The 21,379-nt window shown below is 41.8% G+C and overlaps 1 protein-coding gene across 1 annotated transcript; it reads left to right on the top strand.

Moving 5' to 3' along the window:
• The first annotated feature begins 19,220 nt into the window (after nucleotides 1-19,220).
• On the top strand, nucleotides 19,221-20,760 carry LOC122704846 (SPRY domain-containing SOCS box protein 3-like). Its single transcript, XM_043919908.1, has one exon. The coding sequence runs from the start codon at nucleotides 19,275-19,277 to the stop codon at nucleotides 20,310-20,312; it is 1,038 nt and encodes a 345-aa protein (XP_043775843.1). The 5' UTR covers nucleotides 19,221-19,274; the 3' UTR covers nucleotides 20,313-20,760.
• The last annotated feature ends 619 nt before the right edge of the window (nucleotides 20,761-21,379 follow it).

The raw sequence follows: 21,379 nt of genomic DNA, 5'->3' as shown, positions 1-21,379 counted from the left end.
AGCAAGTCTTTTTAGTTTCTGTAGCCACAGAGTATGAATATATTGCCCAGACATGAGGAATACTCAATTTTGGCTTTTGGATTTCTCATTATCTCAGTTACTCGTTCATTTTTCAAATTTAATGACAACTTAGTGCCTTTACATGGAAAATACCATTGTAGATCCTCCGGAAAACAAGGAGAAGTTAATTGTAAATATTGAGTGTGCTCTCATGATGTTGACAGTCTGATGAGTCCTGTTTTTTTGTTGTATAAAAGATTAACAAATTGTACTTTTTCTTCAGAGTACTGTTTCAATACAGATCCACTAGTAAGAGAAGAGTATGTTTACTTGGCAAAATGCAATCTTATCCCACTATGAAGTGATACATTATAGATATAGATTAAACATTTTAACAATGACATTTTCTGGCCTTCCACTGTCAACTAGTATAAGGTACAGTGCTGAAGTCTGTTCTGGTACAGTGGTCACAAGGCATTGGTTTGGTTCATGTACAAGCTGTAGTTTCATTGGCAAGAAGAGCAGGGAGATAATACAGGCAGAGAGAAGGGGTGTGAGAGTTTACTATCAATTTCTTAAAATGAGAGTATTTCAATTTTTGATGATGGTGATTTATAAAATGACCTAGTTTACAAGCCTATTGGGAAAAATGGAAAATAGCCAAAAGCCAAAATAAAATAAGTTATTTAATTCATAGTCCAGAGATGAGTAAAAGTAATGGTTGATAATAGCCTTTATAAAATTGTGTATGTACTATACAATATATGTATGTTTATAAATATGCAGAATCATTCTTTAAAAGGCTGACAGTTGACTCTTGAAAAGCAAAGGGTTGAACTGCCCGAGTTCCCTTACATGCAGAACATTTTCACTAAACACATCCGGGATCTGCAGTTGATTGGATCTGCAGATACGTAATTGTGGATATGGAGGGTCAACCATAAAGTTACATATAGATTTTTGCCTGTATAGGGTCTCGGTGCCCCTCACCTTTGTTCAAGGGCCAACTGTATAAAAATAATCTAAATGCATAATAAAACAGTATTTAATGATGAATGAAAAGTTAGTGTTTTACCCAATCACTCTTGCTACATGCAGGAGTATTTTTAAAAAAATATTTTTTATTTATTTGGTTGCACTGGGTCTTAGTTGTGCCACGTGGGATCTGAGGTTGCAGTATGTGGGATCTTGTTCCTGGACCAGGGATCAAACTCCAGCCTCCTCCATTGGGAGCACAGAGTCTTAGGCAATGGACCACCAGGGAAGTCCCCATGTAGAAGTTTTTGACCAATTCTCTTCTTTATTCTTGTGAGATAGCTACTTTCATAACTCCAAGTAATAACCAATAACTCTGTTATAGATTTATCAGTGGATCCCAACACTAGAAAATAAATTTAACTCAAAGACAGTAATAGCCATTTCTCCTCCAATTTACAAATTTTAGTAAAAAAGATATTGGCTTCTTTCACTTGCTTAATAACTATAAATAGCAAACTGAAGCATAGTTTTATTGATCCAATAAATTAAATATATGTCTTGACTCGCTTGTAGGCAAAATGTATAAATGTGCATTTCTAGCAATCTTCCCTTTTTGGCTTTTACTCTTTGAGTTGTGTTAATTTATCCAGGACCACAGTTGATAGTTTTGTGGACAGCTCCAAGGGGTGCTGTTTCTTTATCATATTTCACATACTTATTGCAGTAAAGTGTCTTACAGAGGGGATACTATTTTGTAATTCATATAAATACACCATTTGGCCAAGAAAAGACAAGATACATTTTGTGCTTAACATTTTGCAGCTATAATGAAGTGTTTGTCCATATGTTTATTCTAAAACCTGAAGATCAATAAACATGATAACTCTGTATAGTTATTCACTCTGAAATGATAAAAGTGTGATATGAGCCTTCTGAAAATATAGACTCTGAGGTGACTAAAGGTCTGCTGCTTATAGAAGAATCCTAAGCATAAAGGTAGAAGAATGATCTTGTTTTACATGCCTTCACTTGATTTAAAGATCTTGTTACATTTCAGTTTGCTTTATATGTTGACCACCATAAATTTTTTGTTTGGCTTTGTGTCCCCATTAAGGGTTTTTTTTTCCCCCAAAGATTTATTTGTTTTATTTTTTGACTGTGATGAGTCTTCATTGCTACGTGTGGGGTTTCTATAGTTGCAGTGAGTGGGGGCTGCTCTTCATTGCTGTGCATGGACTTCTCATTGAGGCGGCTTCTCTAGTTCTGAAGCACAGTCTCTAGACACATGGGCTGCAGTGATTGTGGTGTGTGGGCTCAGTAGTTGCGACTTGAGGCCTCTAGAGCACAGGCTCAGTAGTTGTGGTACACAGGCTTATTTGCTCCTGGGCATGTGGGATCTCCCTGGAACAGGGATTGAACCAGTGTCCCTTGCATTGCATGGCAGATTCCTAACCACTGGACCACCAGGGAAGCCCCACCTTCAGTTTTTTATATCAATTTTTGTGCCTTTTGAAAGGCTATTGTTAAATCTTAAGTGAGATATTTGTTAAAGCTACTTTTTAAAAGACTTGATTCTAGGCATATTTTGACTTTTTTTAGGTCTGCAGCTCAGTTTTTTTCCTAAGATCTGTGATGTTTTCAGCCTTCTCCCTGCTTTTGGTTTGGTTCACAGCTTTTTGAATACCATGTTTTCCTTTGTTCTGAAATTCTTACTGTGTTGGCTGGAATGCATCCTCAAGTGATTTTGTTAGAAAATGTACATGGGAGATAACTTTGAGTCTTTAAATGTCTGAATTTCTTCCACTCCTATTCCAGAATAAGTAAAATTATACTCTGGAGTATGACCATCCATGCTGAGAGTCTGAGTTTTCCCAGTTGGTCAATATACTTTTAAAGAGCACATCTTCCTTTATTGCCTTGATATGAACACCATGCTGCCAGGCTTTCTTAAAGTGATATGGTTCTGCTTCATAATTTTCAAGGATTTCTCAGTAGTGTGCTATTGATTTAACTAAATGATAATCAATGGGAATCTAGATTATTTTTAAAGAACTTTTGCTCTCAAATGTTTTGAAGAATGTGTTTATGCTTATTAAATAACTGCAGGCTCTAATCTACAGGGTACTGTATGCCAGTATCTATGTATTTTATATATACTAAATTATTTTTTCCTATTGTAAACCTAGGAGGTAGTTATTACTATTATCTCTATTTCGCTGATGTGGAAACTGATGCATAGAGAAGCTAAGTAAGTTATACAAAGTCAAACATTTTGTAAATGACAAAGTGAAGATTTGAGGTTGAGGAGTTGGGCTTGAGTTCCTGCTCTGAATCCATCTGCTCTTTCCCTGTGTACATCCCTGGAGGTGGAATTAAGGGGTGACAAAGAGGGTGTCCATCCCATTTTTAATAAAGAGGAAAGCACTCCTGGTAATTATTTACTAGACACATAAGCAGTAGAATGTTAGGAGTGATGTCATCTGAAGTTTTGAGTTTCATAATGAAAGTTTCAAAGACTGGCTCAAGAGTAGCTCAGAGGGATTCTCAGCATTCCAGGAGCTGGCTCTGAGAGTTGAAGGAATCCTATTAATTTATAATGCTGTGGTGGAAAATTGCATTCTGAGCTAGCTAAAGTTGATCATATCATCTTTGCCTTGTAGGGAGCTTTATGTTGTCCCATTTATTCCCTAGAGAGGGAGAAAAAAATAATCTGAATAGAAAATGAGGCTAGTTATGGCCTAGCAATTGCACCATGCTGTAAGTAGCATTTGAAACACCTTATCAGAGCTCACGCTTGTATATGCTGCTTGAAAAGTGTAATCCACAGTTTATATGGTTTTATTAAAATAAAGGGCTAAAGTGTGCAGGGAAATAGAGCCCAAGGCAGGGGAAGGGACATTAATGTATAAAAGACAGAGGGCTGCCAAAATAACCTTGCAGTGATCTGATATTTACTGAGATTGTATGGTCATTCAAGGAAAATTTATTGTTGAACAGTGACCGAATTTGCCCCTCACCTCACCTTTTCTAAAAGGGGAATAAAGGTTTTGAATGCCTATAATTAATTCATCAGTTTCTGCTGCCAGACTTGTGCATGCCAAGAGAGGAAACTTTCAGAAGCTGATGCTACTGAGAATGTGGCAATTATTATAACGATTTTTGTGTCTTTTTATTTCCTTTCAGGCAGTGGCATAGCATTGGAAGATTACTAGTGGTGAAGGATAAAAGAGTAGTTGGTGTAGTTTAATGAAAAAAACCTTTTGGAAGGGTTAGGTTTTTTTTTTTTTTTAATGGGCAAATTAGATGCCTGAGAGTGTATGTCTAAGGAAACAGTCACAATCTAGAATTCCTTCCCAAGCTCTAGTCTTTTCCTGAGTTGCTGAGTTTCAGTGATACATATTAAAGCCTTTTTCTTTCTTTCTTTCTTTCTCTCTCTCTCTCTTTTTTTTCCCTAGAGGATCTTTCCAAAAATGTGCACAGGAATACAGAAAAGAAAGAATTAGGTGCGCATTGAGCATGGAAAGATGGGAATATGCTGAAGGGCCTGGATCAGACTTGTACAATCAAGGGTCAGACTTGTCAGTGTGTTGGTGTAGATGAGATGGACCATGGGCATTCTCAGTATTTTTTCCTATTATTCCACTCCTGTCCTCCATAGTGCTTGTACGCATAGGACATTGTTCTCTACCAAAATAATTTTTGATAGAATTATGTTCCCCAAAGTAGTGAAATAAATCTCAATGTGTTCTTGAAATATTTTAAAGATAAGAACAAAGTAATCATCTAAAACACAGTTGAAGGCAAGAAAATTGGGGAGGGAAGCTGAGAGCATTGACCTATTAGATATCAAGATTTGTTTGTTTCAGCTTAAACCTTGCGATAAGTTTAAACCTTGGTGTAGGTAGAGAAAAATATATTGATGGGGTTTAATAAATCAGTGAATAAACCTGCATGTGTGCAAAGTCGCTTTAGTCGTGTCCTACTCTTTGCGACCCTGTGGACTGTAGCCGGTCAGGCTCCTCTGTCTAGGGGATTCTCCAGGCAATAATACTGGAGTGGGTCGCCATGCCCTTCTCCAGGGGATCTTCCTGACCCAAGGATCAAACCTGCGACTCTTGTCTCCTGCATTGGCAGGCTGGTTCTTTACCTCTAGCACCACTGGAAATTTGTTTATTAACAAGTGGTATTCCAAAGTCATATATACCAGACGTAATCAGTAGGTGATCTAAATTTGGAAAGCAGAATTTAGAGTAAAATAGATCATTTTTATGACTTGAGGATAGGAGAGGGTTTCTTAACACACAAAAATAAAGTTCAGAGGGGAAAATATTGGATAACTTTAGCTATTAATTGGGCTTCCCTGATAGCTCAGTTGGTAAAGAATTCACCTGCAATGAAGGAGACCTCGGTTTGACCCCTGGGTTGGGAAGATCCACTGGAGAAAGGGATAGGCTACCCGCTCCAGTATTCTTGGGCTTCCCTTGTGGCTTAGCTGGTAAAGAATCTGCCTGTAATGCGGGGGGACCTGGGTTCGATCCATGGGTTGGGAAGATCCCTTGGGGAAGGGAAAGACTACCCACTCCAGTATTCTGGCCTGGAGAATTCCATGGATTGTATAGTCCTTTGGGTCGCAAAGAGTCTGACATGACTGACCTTCACTTCACTTCACTTCAGCTATTAATACATCAAAATTGAAAACTATTTTTTATCAAAAGATACTATAAAGAAAATCAAAGGAGAAACCACAAGCTGAGAGATATGTAATGCATAAACAGATTAAGGAATAGCATCCAGAATATGTAAAGAGCTCTTACAATAATTAATACTAGCAGTTCAGGAAACAAAAGATTAATGGCACAAAATAAGAGCAGGCAATCCTCAATCAGAAACTGAAGGGCTGGTAAACTCTGACCAAGACGGCTATGATGTTCCCTTAGCTTGACTAAACTTAGGCTTCTGAAACTTCTCATTGTAAATTCTGCCTCTGTGCCTTTGAGATGTAAGTGTTCTTAAAAAGCCTCTTGGTAGTTTTGTAAGCTAAAGATGTCTTTCTTATGGCCCTGGGGGGGTCAGCCTTGGAAACAGAAGCATCAAGAGAGACAGTGTCCTGACCCCTCATCTCTGTGGAAGGGAAGCCCAAAATGGACCAATCATAGAGAAGGCAATTGCAAACTTGGAGATAACTGAATGTGTTGGACACATCCCATTGGTTGACCTCCTTCCTGATGTGCTCTAGTATTCTTCTGCTGGCTCACCTCAGGATTTAAAAATCTTCTTCCCTTTGTTTCAGCAGGCTTGAGTTCACATTGCATTCTTTCTATCATTGACATAGCCTCGAATGAAGTCTTCTTACCTGTTTAAGTTTGATCATGCAACTTCTGCTTTGATACCTCTAATCAGGAAAATTATAAAACTACACATGCATACAATTTCACAGCCATCAGAATGGCAAATAGACTACAGAGCAATAGGAACTCTTCTGCAATCTTGGTATAAATATAAAATGGCAGAATCCTTTTGGGGTACAATCTGACAATCTTGATAGGTTCAAAGTGTTTATCCTCTGATTCCGCAGCCCCATTTTTAGATATTGTAGGAGAGGGAGCATTTACCTCTCTCTCTTTAGGTTTTTTTGGCTGGTCTGATAATTGACATAAGACAGAGTAACAAGAGAAAGACAATTTAATTTTATATGTATGGGCATCCCCATAGACAAAAGAGTGGCTCCTAGACAGTGAGACAGTTGAGGCTTATATGCCATCCTGAGCTAAGGAGAGGTGGGTAGGTGTCTGAAACTACAAAGGGGAGAAAGATGGGAAGAGCAAATATTAGGTGAACAAATATTTTCCATTCCTTACAGAAACAATAGGGCACAGAAAGGACTTTGAACAAAGAAGTCCTATTGAGCTCCCGCACCTTACCATGGGGTTTCCCAAGTGGTTCATTGGTAAAGAACCCGCCTGCCAATGCAAGAGATGCTAGTTTGATCGCTGGGTTGGGAAGATCCCCTGGAGGAGGAAATAGCAACCCACTCCAATATTCTTGCCAGAATAATCCCATGAACAGAAGGAGATTTGTGGGCAGTGGTCCATGGGGTCATAAAGATTTGAACATGACTGAGCACCTCAGCATGCATGCACAGCCTACCACACTATCCCATACTCTTTGTAGTTACCTTTGGTGGGAATTCTTTTCCTGAACCAGCCTCCTCATCTAAATTCTTACAAGGGGGATGTAAAGAGGTTTTCTTGAGCCCATTGAGGCTTGGTTGATGTTGGCACAAAATAAGCCACATGCCAAAGTGGCACATTCTGGGATGGCTTTCCCTGGACCCCATCAATACATACCCTAAATAGACTCTCCCTCAGATACACAAGGAGATATGTAGAATAGGACTTACAGCCGCTATGTTTGTAATTAAAAACTAAAAACAAAACTGGAAAGAACATAGTTGTCTGTCAGTGGGAGAATGAATACAAAATTATGGTATAACCATAAAATAGAATACTGTGTATAAGTCAGAAATTGGCCAAAGAAATGAAGTTGGAGAAGACTATATATAGCATCACATCAAGAATGTAAAATTTAAAAGCATATCAAACATATTGCCTAGTGATCCATACATATCACCATGCATTTCTTAATTTTTTTGCACTATGATAAACTCAGAGTAATTACCTTTAAACTCCAGAAGACAGTGAAGGACATGACAGAAGACAGTGAAGGACAAAGAGTCAGAAACAACTGAGTGACTGAACAACAAACCTTTAAAGATAGGGGTGGGGAGGGGGAGAAGGTGATGGATCAGGGAGGAACACATGGGAGATTTCAAATGGATAGACTGTGTTTTATTTTTTGAGCTGAATGGTAGAAACACAGGAGATAAAATGTTCTTTGTACATTTAATGCCTAAAATTTTCTTTTACAATAAACCACAAAAAGTGATTTTGTAGTGAAGAGTGGGGTGCGTCTGTTTCATTATGTCAACCATCCAGGCGTCACTTGAATTTTCACTGTGTCCTTGAGGTAGAGCACTCTTTGATCTGTAAATGGGATTCAGCCAAGTTTGGGCTGGCGATTGGATAGAACTCCCTTTCCACCTCTGGCTCTGAAATTCAGTGTGATCTCTGACTCATCAAAGTACTTTCCAGACATATAGACCTCCTCAGGGAGAGAGGAAAATGCCAATATTTGGCATGCAAGTCTTGGGAACAGTACTTGGCTCTGTGATCCCATTAGGCCTCTTTCACCTCAAAGGCAGGATGGTGAGAGACAATCACACTGAAAATCTCAAGTAAGTATAATTGAGCTAAGCTGGATAGGGACCTGGGGTTGGAGATGGGTTCCCTTTAAGATTTCTACCCTTGTTCTTCCTTCTTACCTGGCTCAGTTTTCATGATGAGGGAATGCTTTTCCTGCAAGTCGGGAAGTTCCTAGAAACACTGAACTTAGGTAGCTTTTCTACTGAAGTCCCTGGTTAGGCGTAAGGAGCCAGGATGGGTGCTTGTGGTAAAGCCTCCCAGTGGAGGTTGGGGGTGGTGGTGCTGGGGGATGCCACTGCTTAAATTATTTTCTAGTCACTGCTGCACAACTTAGGCAAACCATGCAGAGGGATTTCAGATGACTTGTGAGGTATTGCATCATTACCTCATTGGGAAACCTATTAGAAAATGCTTTCATATATGTAAGAAGACCTAATGTAAGGGTCCTCATTTCAGGACAGCCATTTAAGTTCCCAAAGAAAAAGAAGCAATGTCTTCTAAGTGCTAAACAACAACAACCAAAACAACTGTTACACAATGGCTTTTAATTATCAACAGAGATTAAAGAATGGCTTTTCCAGGTCTTCCATGGCCCAGTCATAACTTTCAACTGATTAGAGCAAAACAGCAAGCATTAAATGAGAGGAAAGAGTGCTACTTGGGAGTTCTGTGGATGATGTAGGTGAATGTAAAGTGGTGCTGACTCCCCTTCTTTTCATTTTATCTGTGGATGATGTAGGTGAATGTAAAGTGGTGCTGACTCCCCTTCTTTTCATTTTATCACTGACCTCATGGGCCTGAGGCAGCACACGGATGTGTGTGGTGATGATGTGTCTTCTTCTTGCACCAAGCCTTGGGTGATTGTTGTGGGGGAAATGATAGAAATATGCTTGTTTTTAAAGATCATCCAAGCAAGTTAAGATGTGCCCCCCAGGAATCCCATCCTCTTATTGGCCCACTTCTAGAAGAACCAAGGAAGAGTTACAGCACTTAGTGCTGACAACATTGGGGAATGACTGAAAAAGTCTTGCAGGTTGCTGGAGGGAATGCAAAATGGTGCAACTACTCTAGAAAAGTTTGGTAGTTTCTCGTGAAGTTAAAGATACTTTTGCCAAATGGCCCAGCAGTTTAACAACTAAAGGAACTAAAAACATATGTGCACACCAAGAATTATGTGAAAGTGTTATTAGCAGGTTTTTTTTTCTTTTTTTGGTGTTGGGGCATGTAGGATCTTATTTCCTCAATCCAGGAATGGAAGATGTGTCCCCTGCATTGGAAACAGAGTCTTAATCGCTGGGCCACCAGGGAAGTCTAGTTACTAGCTGATTTATTCACCATGACTATTCCACTCTTAGGTGTTTACCCAACAGAAATGAAAATGTATGTGTGTGTGTATATATATATACACACACTGCAAGAGGGTGGCAATGGGGCTGGCAATGCCAGTGATAAAAGAACTAACTGAACCAGAAGTGTGGGTAGAAAGTGAGATTTGTTGAGTTCACTGCAGGGAGTGGTGGGCAAAACCAAGAGGGGATCTTCCCCAGGGGAGAGAACCTGGGCTCCTTTTATGGTCCCTTCTGGTCATCCTTTGGTTAATGTTCCACCCAAATGGTGATTAGGGTTGGGTGTGCCATAGCTCAATTGTCCTGGAATGTCACTGCTTGTGACTGCTGGTTATTTCCATTGGGGGAGAGTGTCTTATCTTGAACGGACCTTCCCAGCATAAGATGACTCTTCTGTTGTTAGTTTCCACACATGCTAACATGTGTTAGCAGATGTTAATGGCAGCTTACTGGCGCTGTTAACCCGAACTGGAAACAACAAAAATGACCACTAATTAGTGAGTAATCACTTTCTTGTGTATTCATAAAATGGAATATACTCTTCAGCAATAAAAAAAAATATTGAATTTTCAACAAAATAGGTTAGCATCAGAAACTTTATCCTACAGGGAAAAGACAGATACAAAAGACAATGGAAACAGGTTTCCATTAAGCTAAAAAATATTGTGGCAGTGTGATGCAATTTACAATAAACACGCAGTTGATCTTTGAACATTGCAGGGATTAGGGTCAAAAACCCCCTGTACAGTTGATAATCCACATGTGACTTTGTAGTCAGCCCTTATCTGCAATTCCGCATCTGTGGATTCAACCAACTGTGAGTTGTATAGAACTGTAGTACATATTTACTGGGGAAAAAGAAAAACAAAACAAAACCAAATTGTGTATAAATTGACCTTCACAGTTCAAAACTGATTGTTCAAAGTGCAGCTGTACATCCCTTCATATTCATGGAGAATTTGTTCCAGGACCCCTGTGGGTGCCCAAATGCAAGGATGCTTACATTTCTTACATGTAATGGCAAGGATTTGCCCATAAACTACGCATATCCTCTTTAGACCATCTTTTGATTACCTGTAATACTTAATATGATATAAATGTAACTGGTTGCTGGCGTGTGACAAATTAAAGTTATGCTTTTTAGACTCCTGGAATTTTTTTCTGAGTATTTTCCTTCTGAGATTAGTTGAATCCTCTATGTGGAACCGATGGATACAGAGCCAACTATAGTCGATCTTTGTCTCCTTTCTGGCACAGAGTTCTCCAAACTCTTGGAATTTCCCCTATGAAGAGAGCAATTGAAGGTGTCTCTTGTTATCTTAGAGAAAGTGAAAGTGAAATCCCTCAGTCATGTCCCACTCTTTGTGACCCTATGGACTGTGGCTACCAGACTCCTCCGTCCATGGGATTTTGCAGGCAAGAGTACCGGAGGAGGTTGCCATTTTCTTCTCCAGGGGATCTTCCTAACTCAGGGATCAAACCCAAGTCTCCCACATTTCTGGCAGATGCTTTACCCTCTGATGGAATTCCAGTTGAGCTATTTCAAATCCTAAAAGATGGTGCTGTGAAAGTGCTGTACCCAATATGCCAGCAAATCTGGAAAATGAAGCAGTGGCCACAGGACTGGATAAGGTCAGTTTTCATTCCAATCCAAAAGAAAGACAATGCCAAAGAATGTTCAAACTACCGCACAATTGCACTCATCTCACACGCTAGCAAATTAATACTCAAAATTCTCCAAGCCAGGCTTCCACAGTACACGAACCATGGACTTCCAGATGTTCAAGCTGGGTTTAGAAAAGGCAGAGGAACCAGAGATCAATTGCCAACATTTGCTGGATCATTGAAAAAGCAAGAGAGTTTCAGAAAAATATCTACTTTTGTTTTATTGACTATGCCAAAGCCTTTGACTGTGTGGATCACAACAAACTGTGGAAAATTCTTAGAGAGATAGGAATACTAGACCTCCTGACCTGCCTTCTAAGAAATCTGTATACAGGTGAAGAAGCAACAGTTAGAACTGGACATGGAAAAACAGACTGGTTCCAAATAGGGAAAGGAGTACGTCAAGGCTGTATATTGTCACCCTGCTTATTTAACTGATATGCAGAGTACATCATGAGAAACGCTGGGCTGGATGAAGCACAAGCTGGAATCAAGATTTCTGGGAGAAATATCAATAACCTCAGATATGCAGATGATACCAGCCTTATGGCAGAAAGTGAAAAAGAACTAAAGAGCCTCTCGAGGAAAGTGAAAGAGGAGAGAGAAGTTGGCTTAAAACTGAACATTCAGAAAACTAACATCATGGCATCTGGTCCCATCACTTCATGACAAATAGATGGGGAAATGATGGAAACAGTGGGACATCTTATTTTCTTGGTCTCCAAAATCACTGCAGATGGTGACTGTAGCCATGAAATAAAAAGACACTCCTTGGAAGGAAAGTTATGACCAACCTAGATAGCATATTAAAAAGCAGAGACATTACTTTGCCAACAAAGGTCTGTCTAGTCAAGGCTATTGTTTTTCCAGTAGTCATGTATGATTGTGAGAGTTGAACTATACAGAAAGCTGAGTGCCGAGAATTGATGCTTTTGAACTGTGGTGTTGGAGAAGACTCTTGAGAGTCCCTTGGACTGCAACGAGATCCAACCAGTCCATCCTAAAGGAGATCAGTCCTGAGTGTTCATTGGAAGGACTGATGCTCAAGCTGAAACTCCAATACTTTGGTTACCTGATGTGAAGAACTGACTCATTGGGAAAGACCCTGATGTTGGGAAAGATTGAAGGCAGGAGGAGAAGGGGATGACAGAGGATGAGATGGTTGGATGGCATCACTGACTCAATGGACATGAGTTTGGGTGGACTCCAGGAGTTGATGATGGACAGGGAGGCCTGGCGTGCTGCTGTTCATGGGGTCACAAAGAGTGGGACCTGACTGAGAGACTAAACTGAACTTACCCTGTGAGCCACCAAGAAAGCCCTTTGTTATGTTAGGGAGGTAACATTTAGAAAGCACCTGAGGATAGGACCTGTTGCCTGGTAAAAACCTTGTAATTAAAGGATTTACAACCCCACCTCCTGATGTCTGAGGAGAGGAAGGGGGCTGAAGTTTGCATAATCACCAACACTCAATGATGTAATCAATCATGCCTATATAATGAAGCCTCCATTAAACCTCCAAAGGGCAGGATTTGGAGACTTTCCAGACAAGTGACCACTGGTGATTTGGGAAGGCTGTGCTCCCAGCGGACAAGGAAGCTTCACACCCCTTCTCACAGAACTTGCTCTTTGCATCTCTTGCATCCTTCCATCTAGCTGTTCATTATTTCTCTTTTTATAATAAACTAGTGATCTAGTAAGTAAAATGTTTCTCTGAGTCCTGTGAGCCGCTCTAGCAAATGAATTGAACCCACAGAGGGGGTTGTGGGAACATTTGATCTGTAGCCAGTCAGTCAGTAGTACAGGAAACAGGCTGTGTTTCCAAGCAGGCCCCTTGGGGCCTTCCGGGAGCTGGAGAGCTGGGGGTGTAGACAGGCCTTCCCCCCATCCTCTGTTTTAGCTCCTCTCTGAAGTACCTAGATGACACTATTTGATGCATATTTCCTGAGTTGTTTTGCAGATGTAAAAAGCCTCCCCCTCTCCAACAAATGGAAGATGTTAACTACTTGACAACCATGAGCACATAGCCCTAGGCCTGCAGAACCCTAAGGACTAATAATGCTAACCTCTCTGATACCACCTGCTATCTCTCCATCAGCCAATCAGAGAACTGTGCACAAGCTGATGACAGACTCTGTGACCCACCTGCCTCACCTGGCTTTTAAAAGTGCTTTGCGGAAATCCTTTGGGGAGCTTGAGGCTTTTCAGGGCATGAGCCACCCGTCTCCTTGCATGGCCTTGAGTAAACTTCTCTGCTCCAAGCTCCAACATTTCAGTTTGCTTGGCCTCACTGTGTGTTGGGCACATGAATTTGTAGCTAGTGTCTGAAGTCTAAGGAGGGGATTATAGAATTCCAATCAGTACACTGTACAGCTTACTCATCTCATGTCAATGATCACTTTCTACTCAGTGGTCAGCAGCTCCCTGTTTCTCTTGTCATCCAGTCCCTGGCAATTCATAATCTAGTCTGTTCCTATGGGATTGACTAATTTAGGTAACTTATGTCAGTGGAATCATGTAATATTTGTCCGTCTGTAACTGGCTTAATTTGCTTAGCACAATGTCTTTTAGGTAACTGCTAACTTCCTGAAAAAAAAAAAGGGAGTTTTTCCATTGTCTCAGTGTATGCCTAAATAAATTAGAAAAATAAGTTTGGTATGAATAGAAAATATTCATTAAAAGCTATTAGAAAAACCAAGGTCCTGAGTAGTTTGGGAAATGTAATGCTATTTTGGTTTTAAAAAAGTAAAGAAACATTTAATAAGTTTTACAAATATGTGAACTTTTGAGCAAGGAGAAAGTATGCAGGGACACACACTAGATGATCTCTCTTGATTATCTCAAAACGTAGGACAGCTGGGTGGGGTGGGGTGTTTGTAGGTTTAGACTTTTCTTTGTATGTGTTTCTAATGTTTCACATAATACTGATTTGTTGAAAATCATAAAGTAAAAAGTCTTAAAATATTTAAAAATATAACGTATGTGAGGCTCTTGGCGCTCGGCTTCATAGATTGTTTACCTTCATTCTCTATTCTTTGTTCTTTGGTGAAATTTCCAACTCTTTCCTTGTATTGTGTTCCCTACCAGGGCTCTGCCAACTGGAAGGATATAATTAGCTGTTTTTCATATGGGTGTTAGGGCTTCCCAGGTGGCTCAGTTGTAGGGAATCTGCCTACCAAAGCAGGAGACACAGAAGATGTGGGTTCAGTCCCTGGGCCAGGAAGATCCCCTGGAGAAGGAAATGATAACCCACTGCAGTATTCTTGCCTGGAGAATCCCATGAATGGAAGAACCTGGTGGGCTACAGTCTGTGGGGCTGCAAAGAGTCAGACCCAACTGAGCATACACACACATATGGGTATTAGGGATTTTTAAATAGCTTCAGCCCAAGGCTTGAGGTTTCATTCTTATTTATAATACAAATGTATATAATTTCCACTCAAGAAATCATTCCATTACACATTCTCATTCAAATATTTGTGTGACTACTATATTCTAGATACTCTGCTAGGCCTTCATGACAAAATAGGGGAATATGGTTGGCACAGTTCCTGCCCTTGAGGAGGTTACATTCTGGTGGATGTACCAGAAGGGACAGGACTAGTTATAACCAGAGATGTTCAAGTTATTATCTGAAAGGGAATCTGGGCTTAACTTGAACATTCTTAGAAAAACAAACAAACAAAAAAACCCCAAAAACCCCCAGCAAAACACTTGTCATTTAACAAAAGGCTTTATGCCAAAAAGAAAAAGAGTTCCTAACTTAGAAACTTCTCTCTGCTCCTAACTGATAATGAGGCAAAACTCCATTCAGTAGTACCAAGGAGCTTTTTTTTTTTAAATAACAGAATAAAGCAACCTTTTATTAGTAACCATTATTTCCCTTTAAGAGACATTAATTGACTGAGATCAGTTGTCTAAGTACTAAAATATGTATATGTTGAAAATAGAAACCACACATACAAGATGTGATATTCAACTCCTATTTCATATTCTTCACAAATATTTGAAATATATTAAAGCATTTCCTAACTATTAAAACCAGTGACAATATAAAAAGTTTTCTTTTTTTTCCTTACTAAGGAGTTTACTGCTTGGATTTAGTTTTGTGAGAGTGAAGTTAGTATTCTATCATGAGCAACAAATGGCAACCATCATTATTCCACTTGAGCGCTTTATTGTAGCTTGAAACACCCTGAGCTACACATATGGGGTTTCTGCTTCAGCTGAGCAGTAGGCAATACAGCATATGCGGTCTCCCTGGGATTCCCAAAACTTGCAAAAGAAGTGACAGTTGCTTTATGAGATTTCTCCCACATTTTCAAGTGTGTTCCACAGCAAGGACTTCATCCGGCATCATGTTAGACCTTCTTCTGCTTCAGCAGATGTCTATAGCCCTAAAATTTTCAAAAAAAATCCCTGTGTAATGCTTCTATTAAAAGTCCTCTGTGGCCACACACAGTAGTGATCTCCACATGACTGGGAACACTTCAGGGGAATCTGGTACCATATGCTAATTTGGAACATGTTGAGTTGTGCATCTAAAATATCTGAAGTTACCCAGCTATCTCAGAGTATTTGGGAAATAGTCATATGGGGGGAAAAAAGTAAAACTGCAGCCCTGAGCAAAGAGATTTGAGTGTGAGTTGTACTATGTGGTCTATTTAGAAGGCAGCGTGGAAATCCCACATGCATCAGGGAAGTAAGCCATTTAGAAACTATGGACACTGGCTGCTCGGATGGTAGGACTCAAGCGTGATCAGAACCCTGTATTTAAATCTTCTCCTTTTCCTGTGTGTTTCCTTGTTTTTGGTCTCTAGAAGTTGTGCATTAAAAATAAAATACTTGTCAGGAGAAACTGTGAAAGATGTTGAAAAGAGGAAAGGAAGATTCGTGGGTGTCTTGCCTAACTCTTTCACCCTGTCTTTCCATGTTTTATTTTACAACCCTGAAAACTGTGGCAAACTGAGGATCATACAAATGATTCTTGCCCATGGAAGTGGAAAGTACTAGTGTCCAGTGAAATGCAGTTATTTGTTGCCACATAGGTAGCCCATTTTACATTTTTTTAAAATTCATTTCAGAGTTCCTTCTTCTTGTTTTGTGTGTCTACTCCCTTTGGGTTTATTGTAATATTTTATTGGCTCCCTTACTAATAAGTTAAATGTAATATGTGATATATATTTTGTATTTGTATGGAAGGCATGATTTAGTCTTAAAAACATCCTTTGACACACTTCTGGGGAAAAGGAATCATTGTTACCTAAAGAATGTTTCTTAAAGCATTTCCTAAACAATGTTCTACAAAATGCTAGTTCCACTAAATGCTAACATGGATTTTTGTACGAGAATGGGTGACCAGTTTTATGATCAACTGTATTTGGGGAGTATAGGATTAAACAAAATCTTTACTATGGCTTTTATGTCTTACATATGCCAAGGTTCAGTATTAATCTCCAGGTAGAGTATGTACTTTTCTGAGTTTTGCCAAACCAGTTGGTCAAAGAATTCTCTGGGAAAGAAATGCTTTTGAGAAATCCTGTTTCAGAAAAAAATGCTGAGGTAGAGCTGCACCCAGATTAGTGCTGATTGGGGGAGGTAGATAAAGTAGAAAATTCATAAGAAACTAAAGGAAAGGTGAGCAGGGGCCTAAATAAGCTTTACCTTTGTGGAGTTTTCCCTCGGATTGGCATTACTGAGTGATTAGCCACAAATGATGTTCCCAAATCTTTGATACCATAATGTTCAGGGAGATGTGTGTGCCCTTTAGTACATCTCTTAGTACAGGGATTATAACCACACACAGAAAGTATCATGGTAGATTTTCCTAGAGCCTCCCAGGACCACTGAAGTCAAGCCCAAAGTTTGGATTGATTTAGGATAGGTCTACAAAGCTTCCAAGCAACCAGTTTGGGTAGATAAGGGTATTTGGAGATGTGGGGAAGTCTGGTGTGGTTAATGGAAAGAAGAGTTGTATTTTCCATGTCTGGTCATTTCTAAATATCTGGAAAGTTCCCGGGCTCATCAGGTCATCATGCCTCAGTTCAGTTCAGTCACTCAGTCAGGTCTGACTCTTTGCAACCCCATGGACTGTAGCACGCCAGGCCTCCCTGTACATCCCCAACTCTCGGACCTTGCTCAAACTCATGTCCGTTGAGTTGGTGATGCCATCCAGCCATCTCATCCTCTGTCGTCCCCTTCTTCTCCCGCCTTCAATCTTTCCCAGCATCAGGGTCTTTCCCAATGAGTCTGTTCTTCATATCAGGTGCCCAAAGTATTGGAGTTTCAGCTTCAGCATCAGTCCTTCCAATGAATATTCAAGACTGATTTCCTTTAGGATGGACTGGTTGGATCTCCTTGCAGTCCAAGGGACTCTCAAGAGTCTTCTCCAACAGCACAGTTCAAAAGCATCAATTTTTCGGCGCTCAGCTTTCTTTATAGTCCAACTCTCACATCCATACATGACTACTGGAAAAACCATAGCTTTGGCTAGATGGACCTTTGTTGGCAGAGTAATGTCTCTACTTTTTAATATGCTGTCTAGGTTGGTCATAATTTCTCTTCCAAGGAACAAGCATCTTTTAATTTCATGGCTGCAGTCACCATTTGCAGTGATTTTATATCTAGCGTTGCTGGGGTGGTGCTGGGGGGCTAGGTATTAAGGAACATGAGCTTGGAGAGTGTTTTCAACAGCACATGAAGGGAATTCTATTGGCTCTGATTTCATGGGCATGCCTGGGCTTCCCTGGTGGCACAGACGGTAAAGCGTCTGCCTGCAGTGCGGGAAACCCGGGTTCGATCCCTGGGTTGGGAAGATCCCCTGGAGAAGGAAATGGCAACCCACTCCAGTACTCTTGCCTGGAAAATTCCACGGACTGAGGAGCCTGGTGGGCTACAGTCCATGGGGTCACAAAGAGTTGGACACGACTGAGTGACTTCACTTCACATGGGCATGCCAGGAGTCTTTAGCACCAGCCCAGGTCTAGTGCAGACAGACATTCTAGTCTGATACGGATTTGTCCTTCTAAGCTTCCCGACACTTCTCTCTGACTCTGGGGTTGGGCTAAGAACATAGAAATCTAACTGGACAGCTATAAGGTTATTTTGACAGGCAACTGAAAAATATCCTTGGAGCCAGAAGTGTATCTTGTGGTAGATGACTATCTACTTGACACTCTTTTTGATTGTGTGAATGGAAAGCTTGTATATCACCACTGAAGTCTGTTTCTATGTAGGAAAATCTGGATTTTCCTACAAAAGACAATTGCATAGCAACAATTAATGCTGTAATCTTAGCAGAAGTCTCCAGAAGAATTCTTGAATTCTGTTAAACTCTGGATGCATAGGCACTGGACCTGAGGCACTGGTGATGGAAGCAGGGCAGCATCTGCAGAGAGCAGGTGAAGGCTTGCCTGGGTAGTACTTGAAGAACCCACCCTTCCTTTGCCCTGGCTTCTAGGTTTCCCCTTTGAATTTGGGAGGGTACTGCATCCAGCTTCTAATATACAAATCTTGTGGAGAAAGCATGACATTTTGGTCTCTGAATCTTTTCTGTTTTGAGAGTCATTTCTTATCCCTATTTAAAAACTATTTTCATTAAACAAATAATGAAAAAAATAACCTGTGCCAATCATTAGTCATGTTCATTTAAAAAGATTGGAAAATTCTGAAAAAAATATTAATAGACACAAATTGAATCAATGATTAATTCTGTTATACAGAAGGTCCCAATACTAAATATTTTGTATATGTGTTTATAGTCTTTTCCTTATGCACAAATGTGTTTGAAATATGTATTTCTGAAAGAATTAAACTTTATTGAATTTTTGCTTCTGAGTTTTTTCACTTGAATTATGAACATTTTCCTATGTGTTAACTATTGTTCAGAAGTATTTTAGTATTTTTTATGCTTAGTAATACTTAATTTTGTTGGTCTTGTACAATTTATTAAATCACTATTTTGGAGGTCACGGCTGGCCCGGCTGAGCGCGGCAGCGCAGAGCGGCTGCAGCTCCTTTCCACGATGGCCAGGCGCCCGCGGAGCAGCAGAGCGTGGCATTTTGTCTTGAGCGCAGCCCGCCGGGATGCGGATGCCCGGGCTGTCGCTCTGACAGGGACTGCCAACTGGGGCTACGACTCTGATGGGCAGCACAGCGACTCAGACTCCGACCCCGAGTGCACGTCCCTGCCGTCATCAATCCCCAGCGCCGTGCCGGTGACTGGAGAGGCCTTCTGCGACTGTGACAGCCAGAGCGAGGCCTTCTGCGGCAGCCTGCACACTGCCCACTGGGGCCGGGACTGCCGCTGCGGCGAGGAGGACGAGTATTTCGACTGGGTCTGGGATGACCTGAACAAGTCCTCGGCCACCCTGCTGAGCTGTGACAACCGGAAGGTCAGCTTCCACATGGAGTACAGCTGCGGCACGGCAGCCATCCGGGGCACCAAGGAGCTGGGGGAGGGCCAGCACTTCTGGGAGATCAAGATGATGTCGCCCGTCTACGGCACCGACATGATGATGGGCATCGGGACGTCGGATGTGGACCTGGACAAGTACCACCACACGTTCTGCAGCCTGCTTGGCCGGGAAGAGGACAGCTGGGGCCTCTCCTACACAGGCCTCCTCCACCACAAGGGCGACAAGACGAGCTTCTCCTCGAGGTTCGGCCAGGGCTCCATCATCGGCGTGCACCTGGACACCTGGCACGGGACGCTGACCTTTTTCAAGAACAGTAAGTGCATAGGCGTGGCGGCCACGCAGCTGCAGAACAAGAGGTTCTACCCGATGGTGTGCTCCACGGCGGCCAAGAGCAGCATGAAGGTGATCCGCTCGTGCACCAGCGTCACATCCCTGCAGTACCTGTGCTGCTACCGCCTGTGCCAGCTGCGGCCTGGCTCCGGGGACACGCTCGAGGGCCTGCCCCTGCCGCCCGGCCTCAAGCAGGTGCTGCACCACAAGCTGGGCTGGGTCCTCAGCATGAGTCGCCAGCCTCCTGCGCCCTCGCCCGCGGCCAGCGGACCCGAGCCCCGGCACTGCCAGCGGAAGCGCTGCCGAAGGACCTAGCCTGCTCCCTGATCGAGACCCCCGGGGCTGGGACAGCGCGGTCCTCGCCCCGCCTGTGGACTGCCCCAGGGCCGCCGAGGGGAGGACCGAGCTGAGGTCTGTCCCGCTGCCCCTCTGCTGCCTGAGGATAGGACGGGCCTCACTGCAGGGGCTCGGGGCTATCAGCCCTATGACCCCGAGACCCAGCCTGTGTGCTCCGGTGCTGGGCGTGAGAGCAGCCACCGCCCCAGCGCATCTGGGCTCAGGCCTGGGGGGCTGGCAGGGGAGGGGCTGGGGGGCTGTGGTTCGCTGCCTGCGAGGAGGACGCTCCTTGAGGTCGGCTCTCCCTGTCACCACGGGCCTCAGGTTTTTCTTACCTTGCTTTGCATGTCGTCAGCTCTGTTCCTCCTGTCTGAGGCTGAAAGCGACCATAATAAACTAAGTCTGATGTCAAAAAAAAAAAAAAAAAAAAAAAAAATCACTATTTTGTTTTCAAGTCTTTGCTCTCATAAATAACAATTTAATTAGCACTCTTGACATAGAGCTCCCATCAAATCTCCAATAATTGTCTTAGGGTAAGTTTTCTAGGACTTCCCTGGTGGCTCAGATGGTAAAGCATCTGCCTACAATGTGGGAGACCCGGGTTCAATCCCTGAGTTGGGAAGATCTCCTGGAGAAGGAACTGGCAACCCACTCCGTATTCTTGCCTGGAAAATCCCATGGATGGAGGAGCCTGGTAGGCTACAGTCCATGGGGTCGTAAAGAGTCAGACCCGACTGAGCAACTTCACTTTCACTTGTTTTTTAACATAAAATTAATATGTCAGTGTGCATGCTTCTCTTTCATCCTGAAAGGTTGAGACAAATTAAAATCTTACCAGCACACTATGAAAAAACCTATTTCAAAGATAGTAGTAGTCAGACATGACTGAGCGACTAACACACAGTGTTTTTATGGTGTGGCTATAAGACATGAGATCACAGCTTTGGGAAACTTTGAGCGAGAAGGCAGAGAGGACTTGATGAGTTGATTACCCTTTTCCCCCCGGTTGAAGCTCCAGTCTCTGGGAGGGAAGAGGATTGAAAAAC

The sequence above is a fragment of the Cervus elaphus genome, chromosome 12, assembly GCF_910594005.1.
Source record: "Cervus elaphus chromosome 12, mCerEla1.1, whole genome shotgun sequence".
Lineage (NCBI taxonomy): Eukaryota > Metazoa > Chordata > Mammalia > Artiodactyla > Cervidae > Cervus > Cervus elaphus.
Note: the sequence above shows the minus strand (reverse complement) of the source record. Positions and strands in the feature narration are given on the sequence as shown.

Bases quoted from the DNA above. Each gene is read 5' to 3' on its own strand.
- LOC122704846 (XM_043919908.1), top strand. From the start codon at position 19,275: ATGGCCAGGCGCCCGCGGAGCAGCAGAGCGTGGCATTTTGTCTTGAGC.